The 16,533-nt window shown below is 49.9% G+C and overlaps 1 protein-coding gene across 1 annotated transcript in view; it reads right to left on the minus strand.

Annotated features, from left to right (window-relative positions):
* Positions 1-5,824: 5,824 nt before the first annotated feature.
* Positions 5,825-16,533, minus strand: part of TRAPPC12 (trafficking protein particle complex subunit 12) — an 81,366-nt gene continuing 70,657 nt past the window's right edge. Inside the window, exons 10-12 of the mRNA XM_027077791.2 lie at positions 7,020-7,120; positions 6,591-6,678; positions 5,825-6,448 (exon numbers count right to left, since the gene is read on the minus strand). Of these exons, the coding sequence (XP_026933592.1) occupies positions 6,206-6,448; positions 6,591-6,678; positions 7,020-7,120 (432 nt within the window). The 3' untranslated portion in view covers positions 5,825-6,205. The remainder of the gene's footprint in view (positions 6,449-6,590; positions 6,679-7,019; positions 7,121-16,533) is intronic.

Raw genomic sequence — 16,533 nt, forward strand, 5'->3', positions numbered from 1 at the left:
CAGAGAGAGAGGGAGACACAGAATCCAAAGCAGGCTCCAGGCTCCGAGCTGTCAGCACAGAGCCCGACATGGGGCTCGAACCCACAAACTGTGAGATCATGATCTGGGCTGAAGTCGGACGCTCAACCGACTGAGCTACCAGGCGCCCCTGTTGAATCAGACTCTTTTTTAAAAATTTTCTTTTGATGTTTATTTTTGAGAGAGAGAGGAAATCAGACTCTTATTGAGACAGAAGCATGGGGTTCTGGCAGTGGCTGGAAGACATGGGGACGAGCAACTCGTTAATTACCATGGGACTGGAGGGTCCTATAGGGGACTTTTAGTTCCCTACTGGGGCTCAGGCATCCCCCCGCCCCCCAAGATCCTAATTGGGACTATGACTATCCCATTGGGGAATGGTGTCACCATTTCCAAGCCTGTATTTTGGAAGGATTAAGAACTAAGGTTAAGCCCTTAAATTATGCTAAATTAGCCACTATCTCAAGACACAGGGTGAAAGCCTGGTGGCCTTCCTGGAAAGGTTAAGGGAGGGTGTCATTAAATATACGGCTATCTTCCTTAACACCTTGAGGCCAAGACGTTTCTGAAGGGCAGATTTTTCACTCAATCAGCCCCAGATAGTCGATGGAAGCTACAAAAATTGGCTGTTGGCCCGGAAGGATCCTGGAAGCTCTTACGAACTGCCTATTGGGTATGTTACAAGCAAGATAAAGAGGAGAATGAAGAACCGGAAAGGAGGCTTAAAAACAACACAACCGAGGCCTTTGCCGTGGCCTTACGTACTATGTCAGACCAGACTTCCCGAGGCCCTGGCGCCAAGTGCCATTTATGTGGCTGTTAGGGCACCGGCAACGAGAATATCCTCAGAGGGGACAACACAAGCTGAAGCCCCTCAATCCGCCAGGGCTCAGGTTAACCGTGTCCCCGAAAGGGCTCTCAAACCTACCACCTGTTGGAAGCTCAGAGCCTCGGTAACTCTGGGAAGAGAGGGAAAACCGATTGATTTCCTTCTTGACCGCGGAGCCACCTGGTCTGTCCTTTCCGCTCCTGGCCGAGCGTCCAAACGCAACGTAAGGACTAGAGGCGTCTCCGGAAAACTGAGGACTAAATTTTTCTCTCCGCCACCGGGGTGCATGTGGGGAGACCTGGTTTTTTCACATTCTTTTTCACAATGCCAGAGAGCTCCCCCGCCACCCCTCCTTTGCTGGGAGGTACATTACGACTGGATGAGGGACTAGGGTGATACTGGCCCCAGGACACATGAACAGTTGCCTGAACTTACAGTAATCTGGACGCCGAAGGTCAGTCTCCCCTTGAGGTAAAACTCTGCCTCATGGAGTTGTTCCCATGGAAACTGGATGGCCAGCGGATGGAGAGCCATGAACTGGTTCAGGAGCTTAATCATTCTAATCAGCCATAACACAAGATCCAAAAACATGGAGGAGGGAGGAAGAACTATGGTTAAATTGCCAACAACAATAGGACCAGACACGTCGGGGACTCTGGATGGCTACGTGTGCGTGTCTTCCCTTGGCGTGAGCCCCTCCCTAGGAGGCATCGCATTTGGAAATACTATTGCTTGCTCGTCTAATACTGTGTTTGTAGGTCATTTGTAGAAGCTGTTGCACACGCCAGGAGAATAAGACCTCCAAGAAACTTCCGCTAGCCCTGACGTTCCAAACACCCTCCCATCATGTCCGCCTCCGGATGGACCTCTGGGCCTGCCCTGACTGCCATTCCCCTGTTCCCGCTCCCCTTCGGGAAGCGGTGAAGGTGGGGGGTCATCCGGGTTCCTAATGGTAGTCGGGAGTCACGTGTTCAGAGGGGGGGTAGGGAAAGACAGGGGTACATAGGCAGAGAGGGAAAGGTTAGGACCTGAGGCCACCGGGTGGGAAAAGCACAAGTATTCGGGAACAGTGCTGGGAGCTGCTGACCACAGCGAACGCCCTGGGGCGTGAGGTTCCTAAGAATGCGACAGAGCCCACCTACTCCCCTTCCGGTTTCCCTCAGGAACTTGACAAAAGACTTAAGTGTGGCCATAGACCGCCCCCCACACGATGGAGTCGGGCCCATCGGGAGCGGACAGTCCAGCACCCGGAGCTACCAAGCCAACAAGGGTAGGACCTGACAAGGGGGAAGGAGGGGGAGGGCGACCAGAACCTTATAAAACAAGGACTCTTGCCTAGAGCTCCCGGGGATTCACTTGCAGACGTCCCCCTCTGTACAGAGAGCTTTCCTGCTGTGCTTCCTTTCTGATCTGATACTCTGATACGCTTCTCAGCTGCTCGTTTTATTGTGTCCCCCTCTTCATTCTTCAAAGCAGTGAGACAGCAAACCAGGGTTTTGAGGTAAAAAAGATCCCCCAACACTAGGATGAAGAAGTTCTCGGGTGAGCTTGCAAAGTCGTTTCCCCAGATATTTTGGTAACCCGGAACCTTAAAGCTTTGCTAAGTTAGATGAGAAGATAAATTCCTTGAGCATCTGGGTCATGACTGAAACTAACTGCTGAGCTCAGGTATCTCCTTTCACTCCCCCCCGCCCCCCCCCCCCCCCGCCAAAGGAAGCCAACGGATCTTTGGGCCTATTAGTAAACATGTTTTCCACATTAAGCAAAACTGCACGACGAGGAAGCCTGTGTCTCTAGAAATTGGAAAATCTGAGTATGTTTTATGATCTAGAGAATGCTCCTGTGACGGTTCACAATTGCTTGTTGGCTTTCACTAGACATTAAGGGTTTCTAGGGCTTAAAAATTCTAATATGATGGAAGCCACTAGAAATAATAAGGAAACCTCTCCGTATGCACGGAAAGTGTGATTTTGTAAAAAGGAGGGTCGGAGGAATGGTGATGTGCTTTTGTCGAGGACAAAGAAACTTGTAGGTTTGTGGAAAAGGAGGCTTTGGAGAGAAATTTTAACGTGTGGCCAAGCTGGCTAAGATTACAATTAAATTTTAATATGAAAAGTAAGTGGCACAAAATTGGTTTTTGCTCTGAAAAACGAAGTTTTCTTGAACTTCAGGTTTGCTGTTGACAACAGTTGATAAAAGTTTACTTTTCAAGTAACCCACCAGAAAGCCTTACCAGGTCTTTGTTTTCTGGCACTTTGACTAAATCAGCCACTAAGTACTGTCTCACAATGGTCTGTGACCCTCTTTAGTCAAGTGTCCAAACGTGTTGATATTTTCAACAAACTTACCCAAATCGAAGTCTAAATAAGGCCTTTACTGACCTCGAACTAAGTTTTGAGAATTTCCAGAGGGTCCCTGAACATCTCCAAAGGTTTGTTCTCACTTATACAAAGAATGATGTTCTGCTAATTAGACTTATTTGATCGTGTTAAATTCTATGGAAAGCATGTGAAATACATGATGATAACCCACTGTGTCGGTAAATACTAATGTTCTGCAAGTTCTGAGATCCCCACACACCTAGAATATCCTGGATAGCATCACCAGTCATAACCACAGTTCTTTCTGAATGTTACGTTCAGAAATAATCAAGTCGCTCTGTCGGTTCCGCGTCACGGACTCCCGTCGGATCTCTGACATCGGGAGTCTTGTCGTTGCACTTTGGTGCCCTGCCAGTGTCCTGCGAAGGCACCTCCCTCCAAGGAGTCATGGAAAGGACTGACAAGTAGGACCTGACATCGTGAAAGTGAGTGGGATGAGAAATTCTAGAACTAATAACGAGGAATGGATTCAAGCAGAACAAGTATTAGATGGAACCAAATGGATTCAGAACTATAATTTTACGACTTCTGCTTTGAAACACTGCCTGTTCTTTACCTTTTTCCAAACTTAAAGCTTTCTCTTTTCTCATGGGATCAACAATTTAAGACATTGCTTTGTGAACAAAGGTGAACATTTTTCTCCCTCTTTGGCCTCTCCAGAATTTGCAAACTTAGTATTCTTGTGCAAGTGTACTGCCACTCAAATGAGTGATTTAGGAATCCGTTCTTGTAACAGGACATGATTGGGAATGTTGGTTGTACTACCAGGCTCTGACCACAAGGTCTTATTTGAGGGAGATGTAAAGACTCCGAGATGATCGGCTTTCAGGAACTAAGGCTGACCTTAATGGAGCCTATGAAGACCTTGCTTACAGGGTTCCTGGCGGCCTGACCCAGTGAGGAGGGAAGGTCGCTTCTTGGCAGGCCCAAGAATCTCAGGAAATGTTTGGAACCTTGAGAAGAGAGGAATTCACCCAAATCTGTATGTATTGCAGGCAAAGTCTGATGATGGCTCCTTAGCGCAGCTTCTCAGCCTGGAGAGTGTTTCAAAGTTCACGGGAGATTCCTTATGGAAAGTCTGAGCAGAGCAGACTTAAAAGTCTGTATGGTGAGCACTCTTCTTCTGCAGTTATGTAAATAACAAGGCCAAGGTACTGAAACTGTGAAAACAGAGTTAGTCTTGCTGTGAATATGGGGGTGAATGTAGAGAGAAATTGTTTCAGTAATATGCCTTCGTGGACAGCAGATTCTAGTGCCGTCAACGGCCTGTGAGGTTTTGTTTTTACCTATAAACTGGACTAGATCCCGAGTTCTTCTATTTTCTTCCTATATTTGGCTGCAACTGGCATTTCCAGTTCACCCCCTCCCCGCCACCAGTCCTTCTGACTCGGAATCGTTGAGAACCACAACTGCTCTTTCCCTGAAGCCGTGCAGGTTACAGCCGGACACCGTCACATAAAGTTCAGAGAAACCACAACAGCTCACGTGTGGATAACTGCCGTGCCTGCTGCTGTGCGGGCCACTCGGAGAGCTCGCCAGACAGCCTCCCTGCAGGCCAGGCCCGTCTGTCTCGTTTCCACTGTCTGTTCCACCCCACCCGAAGATGCCGCAAGCCGGGCATCTGGACGTCTGTGCGCCTGGCTGCCTCCGGAACTCACCGAGACCGGATCTGCTCCCCAAATTAACCTTCATTTTTCTTTTGTCTCCCCAGAAATGCCTCTTATTAAATATCTGATGACTTGCCCCCAGACCTAACTCAGGAGCCTCCTGAAACGGAGCCGGCTGCTTAACTGAACGGCCCCGTCGTCAGGACTGGGAGGCTGGCTCAGTGACCCGGAGTGGTCCATCAGCCCAGAAGTTTGAGAGGTGGGACCGAGGCCAGGAGAGGATATGCGACCCCCAGATACACTGCTCTGGCACGTGGATTAAATTGAGCTAAAGACCATCAGGATGTAGCAGATTTAAGAAAAAACTTGCCTCTCGCTTCTTGGAAGGGTTTGGACAGGAGGCCTAGCCCCTGGCGGGAACTGTTACCGGCCATGAACTTTTATCTGAATGACCCATCCGCACGGCAGGGCAAACATCTCATGACCACAGATCCGTTGTCGTTACGGTCCTGTGAAGCCCCAGGCCTCCACCCCCTCCTCCGCTCAGGACGGCAGAAGCCTCCGCTGCTGGGCTCGTCCTGGGGTCTCATATTCTTATGGGGCCCCTGTATGTACGTGATCAAACTTGTCTCCCATTAACCTGTCTCGTGTCAGTTTATTAGACCAACTGAAGAACCTAGAAGGGTAGAGGAGAAAACTCCCTCCCCGATAATGCATAAATACTGCACACGTGTCCCGACCCTCGGGACGAAAGACCACACAAGGACACACGTCCCAGCCCGCCTGCTTGTACGCACAAGTGCTCTCCCCTCAGAAGCTCCCGTGTCCCGCTCCCTGTGACGTACAAAACACTGAAGAGAGACGGTGGTTTCTTTCACCCACTGCCAGGCCTGTCCAAGGTGTGTGGTGTTGGCTGAAAACGAATCAGATGAGGACAAGTGACGTGTTTACTTCTGGGCCGCAAAGGAGGGAACGAGAGAGGCCGTGTGTTTGGTATTTCTCTGCCTTTATGCTCACCTGGACTGGAGGAGTTACAGAGAATGGGTGGTTGGTCAGCGTTCCTCTGCGGACAGTCAGAATGAAGAGCGGAAGCAGGTCAGCTCCCGGGAATAAAAGGGACGTGGTGCCTCACACGGACCCCGCCTCCCGGACACCACGTTCATGAACCATGGCAGAGTCGCGGGCACTCGGCTGCCTGGAGTCTAACAAACCGCTCGCCCAAGGGTCTGGGCCCGGCCGTGGCTCCAGGTGAAGACGACCCGCCCCCGGGCCCGGGGAAAGGGGTGTCCTCGGAGCCAGCGGTCAGGTCAGGGTATCCGCTCCGGCGGACGTGCTGCACAGGGGCCCCGTGGCCCCAGAAGGCGAGCGTCCTACGCCAGCTTGAGGCACTGTGTGTTGAAGCTGTCCCCTTCTTTGCTGGCGACGGCCTCGAGCAGAGCCTGCTTCTTCTGCGCGCTGCGGGAGGACTCCAGCTCGTACATGGTGGTCAGGTTGAAGAGCACGCTCTCGTGCAGGTAGTGCGTGGGGTCCTGCTGGACCATGGCCTCCAGCTGCCGCAGGGAGTCTTTGAGTCTGCCCAGGTAGAGCAGACACACGGCGGCGTTGTTGTTGGCCTGGATGGGAGGGACACATGCACGGGATCGGACACAGCCACCAGCCGGTGGCCCCCGAAACCCTCTCCCAACCACCGTGACACCGGCCGACGGCTCAGGACGGGCCCACAGCCGCGAGCTCCTGTGACCTCTAGGATCTTACCACTGCGTTTGTCGGCTCAATCCTTAGGATTTCTGTGAAGAACCTGTGGGCTTCTGCAAAGTTATTCTGACCGAGGTGAAGGAAGGCTCTGGAACGTGAACGACAGGTAAGGCAGTTAACTGGGAAGAGGGGAGAAGCGGGGGGAGGGGGGGCTCCCCAGATGCACGCACAGGTATGTGAAGACACCAAAACACAGGCATTCAAGTAGCCAGGGGACCGAGAACAACGAGCAGTTACGCAAATTGATGTTGAAGGGGCAATATGAACAGTACTTTGAAAAACGGGGGAGAAATCTTAAAACCTGTCACTTGACTGCTGTTTCAGTGCTGGGAAGGGGACAGGAATAAGGAACGTTCTCTAGAGGGGCTTCAGGAAGCGGAGCCTTGAACTCCTGGGACATTTGAGAAAACGTAGTTTTGAGAGCTTTACCTGTTCATTAAAACCATTATTTTGCCTTGTGGTCCGTCCAACTTCTGCGTCACTTTCTCCACATCTTGAAAATACTTCTCAGCTGTTTTTATGTCTCCAATCTGCTTTGACAGAATTACTGAGTCAGGTCAGGTGACAAAACCAGTAAACGTACAGCCACACAGACCGCTGCCCAATGGGTTAGGCAGGAAAGCTCTGATCGCCATCACTGATCGTTACCACTGATCGTTACTTTTTGTAAAAGCGAATCCCATTTAGGACGTGATGGAACGTCAACACGTTTATGTCAGAAATGAAGTTAATGTACGAGTCTTATTAAAAAGTCTTAAACGTGAATCCTAGCATAGCATTAGGTAAAAATAACAAATGACGGTTTTCAGGGAGGCGGCAGGGGAGGACCGACGCTCGTCTCCCACTGCGGATCCTAGAAAACACGCACGTTACTGCTGACAACCCAGAGGGCGATCCGAAGCCCGAAGAATAAACACCAGGGGTGAAGGCAGGAGGCCACACGGGAGAGGGCAGGAGGGCAGAGAGGAGGCAGGAGCTAAGCCCCCACGGGCACAGAGATGGGTGAGAAGAAGGCGATCACAGCAGAGAGCCCAGCCGGGAAGACAAATCCCCAGAGTGTCTGGCTCTGAAAATCAGAGGGGCCGAATTTCGTGAGTTCTTACAAGCAGCAGGACTTGAAGCCTGGAACTTTGAAAACCAGCGGGCTTGGGCTTGGGCTCTGGGAGAGGAGGGTGATGGGGTGACAGAGAGCTGGGTCCCTGCCCGTAAAGGGACAGCACAGCAAACAGCCCAGAGATCCAGATTAGAAGCAGCGTCCTGAAAGAAGCCTGGGGTGTGAGGGAGGGAGAGTGAGTTCCCGAGGGACTTCTCTAGGAGCAGAGGAGGGGGCAGGCGCCGTCTCCCTCCCCCGCCCGCACCAGGACACCTGCACTCACTACCTACCCTTACACCTTGCCCTGCCCCAGTCCTGGTGCCGCGGGTCCCCTCGCCCCGGAGACCGGCTTGCCAACAGCGTGGCCCGACTTCCCCGGGAGGAAGCACCCACCGTGTTAAAACCGCAATCCCCCTCCCCCCGCGCGACAGGACGGGTGTGCACACCGCCCGTGGGTGCTTTGCAGGGTGGCCCCAGCCGGCCGGGTCTCCACAGCAGCTGCGCTTCCTCTGTGGAAGAGATCAGTGCCTTTCATTAAAAGCGTGCAACCTGCCTGTCACTTTCAAGAGCGAGAGACGTAGCAGACTTTCCCAACGCGCACGCGCACACCCACAGTGAGGCAAAGCGAGGGGAAGGGTATGTCCCAAATGAAAGGGCAGAATTGCGGCAAGAGACCCAAGTGAAAGCTGGAGGCCGGCGGTGCCTTCCAGAGAATTCAGTGATCACGAAGATACTCGCTGGACGTGGACGTGAGGCAAGAGTGGAGGACATCAGGGAGACCCTCGGCACAGAAAAACCAATCGGAGATGAAGAACACGATACACGAAATACAAAATACACTAGATGGAATAAACGGGTTAGAGGAAGCCGAGGGGCGAGTTAGCGATGCGGAGGACGGGGTGATGGAAAGTATCAGACTGAGCAAGTAAGAGAAAGTGCAAAATGGGGGGGGGGAACTTAGGGAACTCAGGGACTCCATTAAGAATCCTAACATTCGCACTGCAGGCATCCCAGAAGAAGAGGAGAGAGAAAAGGCAGAAGATTTACCTGAAGAAGTAGCTGAAAACTTCCCTAATTTGGGGAAGGAAACAAAAATCCCTCCCAAGAGGCGCACGGAGCTCCCAACAAAATCAACCCAAGGAGGTCCACGCAAAAAGTAGCAACAAAGGAAACATGTTACAAGCCACGAGAGAAAAGACAGTGACACACGAGGGAAACCCCGTAAGGCTACTGGTGGACTTTTCAGCAGAAATCCCCGCCAGAAGGGAGCGGCACGATACAAAGTGCCGAAGGGGAAAACGTGCAGCCGGGAATTCTCCATCCCGCAAGGCCGTCGTTCAGAGCAGCGCTTGCTTTGGGAGCACATGTACTAAAGTCAGGACACCAGAGAGAAGGTTAGCACGGCCCCTGCATGTAACAGAAGGAGAGATGAAGACCTTGCCAGGCAAACAAAACTGAAGGGCTCATGGCCACTAAAGCAGCCCTGCGGGAAACATTAAAGGGGACCCTTTGAGTGAAAGAAGACCGTAAGTGAGAGTATGAAAAGGAAGAAACACTGAAGCACTAAAAATAAGTATATCTGTAAAACTCAGTCAAGGGAGTCCCAAAATAAAAGGACGTAAAGTGTGACACCACATGCCTCAAATCTGGGGCGGTGGGGAAATGAGCAGAAAGGGCTCAAACTTAAGCGACCATCAACTTAACGTAGACTGCTGTATGCAAAAGATGTTATATACGAAGCCAATGGGAACCACAAATCAAGAACCAGTAATAGATACGCAGAGAATAAAAAGAACCCGAGTGTATCACTGAAGAAAGCCAACAAATCATGAAAGAAAGCAAGAGAAGAAAGGATCACAGAAAAACTTCGTAACCACCAAACAAGTGGCAATAAGTACATATCTGTCAATAATTACTTGAATGCAAGTGGACTAAACGCTCCACCGAAAAGGCACAGGGTGACAGAATGAATAAAAAAACAAGACCTATCCATATGCTACGTACAAGAGACTCATCTCAGACCTAAGGACACCTGAAGATTGAATGCGAGTAGACAGAGAAACACTTGATAAAGATGGGTGTTAAGAGAAAGCCAGGGCAGAAATGCTTCTACAAGACAACACAGGCTTTAACACAGAATGTAACAAGAGACATAGAAGGACACTATGTGATAATAAAGGAGACGGGGCTGCTTGGGTGGCTCAGTCGGTTGAGTGTCTGACTCCTGATCTTGGTTCAGGTCATGATACACGGTTCATGGGACTGAGCCCCATGTTGGGCTCCGTGAGGACAGCCTGCTTGGGAGTCTGTCTCTCTCTGCCCCTCCCCCACCCATGCTCCCTTCTTTCTCTCAAATAAATGAACATTAAAAACAATAAAGAGGACAATCCAACAACATATAACGATAGTAAATATTTGTGCACCCCAAATGGGAGCAACCAAATACACAAAACAGTTAATAACAAAAAGAAACTGATAATAATAGGGGACTTTTATCACCTCACTTACGTCAATGGACAGATTATCCAAACAGAATCAATAAGGAAACGGTGGCTTTGAATGACACACTGGACCAGATGGGTCTAACAGATATATTCAGAACATTCTATCCTACAACAGTAGAATACACATTCTTTTCAAGCGCACACAGAACATCCTCCTGAACAGATCACATATTAGGCGACAAAGCAAGTCTCAACAAATTCAAAGAGTTCGAAGTCACACTGTGCGTCCTTTCTGACCACGATGCTACGAAACGAGAGATCAACCACAAGAAAAAATCTGGAAAGACCACAAACACATGGAGATTAAATAACATGTTACTGAACAATGAGTGGGTCAACCAAGAAATCAAAGAAATAAAAAATTACATAGAAGCAAATGAAAATGAAATCACAAAGCTCCAAAACCTCTGGGATACAGCAAAAGCTGTTCTAAGAGGGAAGTTTAGCGCAACAGAGGACTATCTCAAATAAACCACCTAGCCTTACACCTAAAAGAGGTATATAAAAAGAATAAACAAAACCCCAAACCAGAAGGAAGGAAATAGTAAAGATTAGAGCAAAAATAAACGATACAGAAACTTAAAAAACCCAACAGGACAGATCAATGAAACCAGGAGCTGGTTCTTTGAAGAGATCAACAACATTGATAAACCTCTAGCCAGACTCATTAAAAAAGAAAAAAAAAATTCAAAATCACAAATATCAGAGGAGAAATAACCACCAACAGCACAGGAACAGAAACAATTGTAAGACATGTTATGAAAAATTCTATGCCAACAAACTGGAGAACCGAGAAGAAATGGATAAATTCCTAGAAACATACAAACTACTAAAACCAAAGCAGGTAGAAAAAGAAAATGTGAACAGACCAATTTCCAGCAAAGAAACTAAATCGGTAATCAAAAAACCCACACAAAATAAAAGTCCAGGACCAGATGGCTTCACAGGTGAATTCTAGCAAACATTTAAAGAAGAGTTAATACCCATTCTTCTCAAACTATTCCAAAAAAAAAAAAAAAACAAAAAAAAAAAAGATGGAAAACTTCCAAATTCATTCTATGAGGCCAGCGTTACCCTGATACCAAAACTAGATGAAGACACCACCAAAAAAGAGAGCTACAGGCCAGTATTTCTGCTGAACATACACTAAAATATCCTCAATAAAATACTAGGAAACCAAATCCAACAATACATTAAAAAAATCCTTCAGCGCAATCAGGTGGGATTTATCCCTGGGATGTGCGGGCAGTGGTTCAATCAACGTGAGACATCACATCAATATAAAAAGGATAAAAACCCTGTGATCATTTCAGTAGATGCATACAAAGCATTTGACAAAGAACAACATCCATTCATGACAAAAACCCTTAAAACGGGTTCAGAGGGAACATTCCTCAATATAATAAAGACCATGTGTGAAAAACCCACAGCTATAACGTCACACTCAATGGGGGAAAGTGAGAGCTTTTCCCCCCAGGTCAGGAATGAGGCAGGGATGTCCACTCTCACTACTGTTATTCAACATAGTAATGGAAGTCCTAGCCTCAGCAAACAAATGGAAATAAAAGGCATCCAGATTGGTAAGTAGGAAGTAAAACTCCCACTACCTGCAGATGACAGGATACTATATACAGAAAACCCTAAAGACTCCACCAAAAAAGTACTAGAACGGATAACTGAATTCAGTAAAGTTGAAGGATACAAAAGCATATTGCATTCCTATACACTAATAATGAAGCAGCAGAAAGAGAAATTAAGAAAACAATCCTGGCCGACTCTGTTGGTAAAACATGAGACTCTTGATCTCAGGGTCGTGAGTTCAAGCCCCATACTGGCCATGGAGCCTACTTAAAAAAAAATCCATTTATAATTGCACCAAAAGTAATAAAAAAAAAACAAAAAAACCTAGGAATAAACTTAACCAAAGGGGAGAAAGACCTATAATTCTGAAAACTAGAAAACACTGATGAAATAAAAATAACACAAAGAAATGGAAAGGCATACCTCACTCATGAATTAGAATAAACATTGTTAAAATGTCTGTACTTCCTTGAGCAATCTATACATTTAATGCAATCCCTATCAAAATCCCAACAGCATTTTTCACAGAGCTAGAACAAACAATCCTACAATGTGTATGGAACTACGAAAGACCCGAGTAGCCAAAGCGATCTTGAAAAATCAAAGCAAAGCTGGAGGCATCGCAATTCCAGACTTCAAGCTGCCGTCATCAAGACAGTATGGGACTGGGACAAGAACAGCCACACAGATCAATGGAACAGGACAGAAAACCCAGAAATAAACCCATAGTTATATGGCTAATTACTCTACGACAAAGGAGGCAAAACTATGCACTGGGAAAAAGACAGTCTCTTCAACAAATGGTGTTGGGAAAACCGGACAGCAAATGCAAAAGAATGAAACGGACCCCTTTCTTACACCAGACTCAAAACTACACTCAAAATGGGTTAAAGACCTGGCACCATAAGAGTCCTAGAAAATTGCACAGGTAGTAATCTGACACTGGCCGCAGCAGCTTTTTTCTAGACGCGTCTCCTGAGGCAAGGGAAACAAAAGGAAAAACAAACTCCTGGGACTACATCAAAATAAAAATCTCTTGCAAAGTGAAGGAAACAATCAACAAAACTAAAAGACAACCTATGAGTGGGAAAAGGTATTTGTAAAAGACACAGCAGATAAAGGGTTAGTATCTAAAATATGCAAAGAACTTACACAATTGAACACTCAAAAAAACAAATAATGCAATTACAAAATGGGCAGAAGACTGCTTCGATTCTGTGTCTCCCTCTCTCTCTGCCCCTTTCCCACTCACACTCTGTTTCTCTCTCAAAATACATAAACATCAAAAAAATTTAAAAAAAATGGGGCAAATATATTCCTCCAAAGAAGACCTACAGATGGGCGTGGTGTCTGGTGACAAAAATGACCCCGTGAATGTACTGGTGTTGCCTTAATAAATGGCCCTCGTCTCTTTTCCGGGAGCCCCGTCTTCTGCCAGCATCCAGGAAACCCACGGCTAAGTGCATAGTTTGCAAAGGGGACAGAACTTCAGAGCCCTCCCAGTCACTGACATCAATCCACAGAAGCCCAAAAAACGACACGAGAAGGAAGAAAACGACCCGCGAAAACGACACAAGGGCGTTTATGTGTCGCTTCCCCTCGGGCCCCGCGCAGCTTGAAGCTCTGTGCCAGACTTCTCTCTACCTGACTCGCAAGGAGCCGGAGTCCCTGTGGGCTCAACGCCGTCTGCGCCCTCGGCTGGCAAGTCTGGTCCCTCACAATGTGTTCGCTTTGTCTAAAGTCCCGTTGACGAGAACCACGTCGCCGTGTCCGTAATGTTGACTCCGCCGAAGTTACCGTAGCTACTCGTGTTTATCAAGCCTTCAAGGTGTGGTGGGCGCCGAGCCAAGCGCTTCAACACACTCAGCTCTCACGCGATCGGTCACGTCCATGCTATCGATTATCTCCATTTTTAACTGAAACATATTTGACACACTGTGTAAATGTAAGGCGTACGGCGGGTTTACTTGATACACCTATGTGGTAATGATTTAAAAATCAAGCATAAAAAAAGGCAATCGAAATTTTTGCAGGATATCCAGCAAGCAAATAAACCCAGACCCGATAACCCCAACCCACTTATTTGGAGAAAACAACAGATAGTAAGTGGAGGAACCAGTCAAGACAAAGTGCAAACAGAATTATAAACGTAAAATGACAAGTCACTATGGACAGAAAGGAAACTGCTCGTGTTGCAAAAGGGCATCAGTTTACAGAACTGTGTGCAAATGTACGTGAACGCAGGGACCAGACAGGTGACTTCCTGGGACACCTGAAATTGCCCAGACGGACCCCGGAGACAGAAAAACCCTGGGGCCTGTAACAGTAACACATTAGGGACAGTGATCGGCGTCAGTGCCCACAAACACCAAGTGCTTGGCACAAGCATTTCTTAGGTGAATTATCCAAACCTTCAAGGAACAGAGAATTCCAAAATAATCCAAAATTTGCCAGAGGACAGCGAAAGAAAGAAACTTTCTAACTCACTTTTGTGAAGATGGACGACACATACCAGCGCTTTTGAGAAGTGCTCGTGCACGCGCGCACACTTGTGAACGCAGAGCCCAAGCGCTCATGCACGTGCTTGTGACCGCGGAGCCGGGGAAGTGCTCATGCACACGCACACCTGTGAACTTTGGAGCCTGAGAGAAGTGCTCGTGCACGCACGCACACCTGTGAACACGGTGCCTGAGAAGTGCTCGTGCATGCACGCACACTTGTGCACTGGAACCCAAGAGAAGTGCTCATGCACAAGCACACTCGTGAACACAGAGCCCAAGAGGAGTGCTCGTGCATGCACACACTTGTGAACGCGGAGCCCGGGAAGTGCTCGTGCACGCGCGCGCACTCATGAAGCGGAGCCCGAGAGAAGCATGCCTGTGTGGGGCTCCCCCACCGGTGTTGTCCTTCGGAGGGACGGACCCCGTGTGTATTTCTGCAGCAGAAACCAGGGCTCGCGGCCTCTCTCCCTCTCCTTGGCCTCAGCCGGGACAGCAGGCTGGGCTCCCTCCCACCCTGCAAGTTGGGCAAGAGGCGGCCCTGCGGAGGCGCGGGGTCCCCGGGGGCCTCGCCAGTTTGCGACAGTGAGAACCCCTTGTCCCAGCGGCTGGGCACCAGCAGGGCCACCGCAACGGCCTCGGGAGGGCGCCTGCTGCCGTGAGATTTGTATCAGCTGAAAGCCACGGGCTTTTCCTGTTTACTCCGACCAACTTTACTTACGGAAACACGGGCTGGAAATCCATCTAGAAAAACCATTTAGCCCAAATCTTTACGCTTATATATAGGAAATATTTTCATACCTAAAACATATTTTGAGAGCGCACATACTGAATGGGGGAGGGGCAGAAAGCGAATCCCAAGCAGGCTCCGCGCTCTCAGCACAGAGCCCGACGCGGGGCTCGAATGGGGAGATCGTGACCAGAGCTGAAACCAAAGTCGGATGCTCAACCGGCTGAGCCACCCAGGCACCCCCCCCGCCCCCACTTTAAAACCTCTCAAACCTCCATTTTCAGAAGGGGCTGACCCCCCAGATTAGTGCACACATGCCAGTAACGGTGACACGCCGCTGCCGCTATGTCCTGGTTCCCTCCGGCAGGTGCTCCCGCACAGCGACGTCCCCGCCCCCAGAGCCTCTGCGCAGCAATGTCCCCCCCCCCCCCCCCCCCCGAGTCCCTGTGCAGCCCTGAGCCTGAGCCTGAGCCTGGCTCCTGCTCCCTCTGCCCTGCTGCGAGCCAGGCAGGATGAACAAGCAGCCTGCACCCCGCAGGCGCCTCCTGTCCCCACAGCCCCCGACCGTCCTTCACGCCCCACTCCCACCCGCGTGGCTGCCCCCGGAGCACACTGGGCGCACCCCACCTCCGGAGGCCCCTGAGCCGCAGCGTCGGAGGACTCAGCATCGCCTTCGCCGCCAGTCCCGTGCGCGCTGCCGTGGAGGCCGGTCTGCCCGCATTCGCCGCGCTCTGCGCCGAAGGTTCCTGCCTGGCCACCGGCCCCTTCCGGCTCCGCGCCAGCGTGGTGGACACCGGCTCTCCCGTGAGCAGCTCGTGGGCCCTTGGCTCTGGACGTCACCAAAGCACAGAAGGCACAGTCTGCGGCCGTGAGGGACGGCACCCAGGACCCCTCCACCCCTTCCTCTCCTGCCGCTGAGACAGATCACAGCCCAGAAGGACGGAGTGGGGGCCTTGGTGTGGAGTCACTGTAAAGTGTGAATACACACTTCCTCTGCGTGTGCACGTGTTTCACCGCCCTTCGGTGGACAGTGGGAGGGGTCCCTCAGAGTACAGAGCACCTCCCATCGCGTCTGCACCCTCCCAGTGCCTTCAGGAGCAGAGACCCCCGTTCCACCTGACCCTCCCCCCGGAACAACCGCTCACCTCCTCTGCATGGATGGCGGGGGCTCTCAGGAGGCTGTGCAGCAAGACTGGGGGCAAGAAGGGGCCGAGAAGGGGCAGACCCAGGCGCCTGGTGTGTGGGTGGGAGGCCAGAGGGCCTGCTCCCTACAGACTGCATCTAGAACATTCTGTCCTGACCTGTGTGTCTAAGTCAGGTCTTCCCACCTGACTTATGTGGGACTTATCCCATCTGTGTGATCAGCGCACAAACTGAACAGCTAACCGTTTGCTCATAACGGCCATGAGGTCGAGCCTCTTGGAAAGAATGGGGGTAGCTCCTCACAAGTACCGTACATTCTGTTAGGAGACCTAATGCAACGTGGCACCGGTCTGGCCCCTGGGTATCCGCCCACGTGCCTTCCTTTGTGGCTTAG

The sequence above is a fragment of the Acinonyx jubatus genome, chromosome A3, assembly GCF_027475565.1.
Source record: "Acinonyx jubatus isolate Ajub_Pintada_27869175 chromosome A3, VMU_Ajub_asm_v1.0, whole genome shotgun sequence".
NCBI classification, from domain to species: Eukaryota; Metazoa; Chordata; class Mammalia; order Carnivora; family Felidae; genus Acinonyx; species Acinonyx jubatus.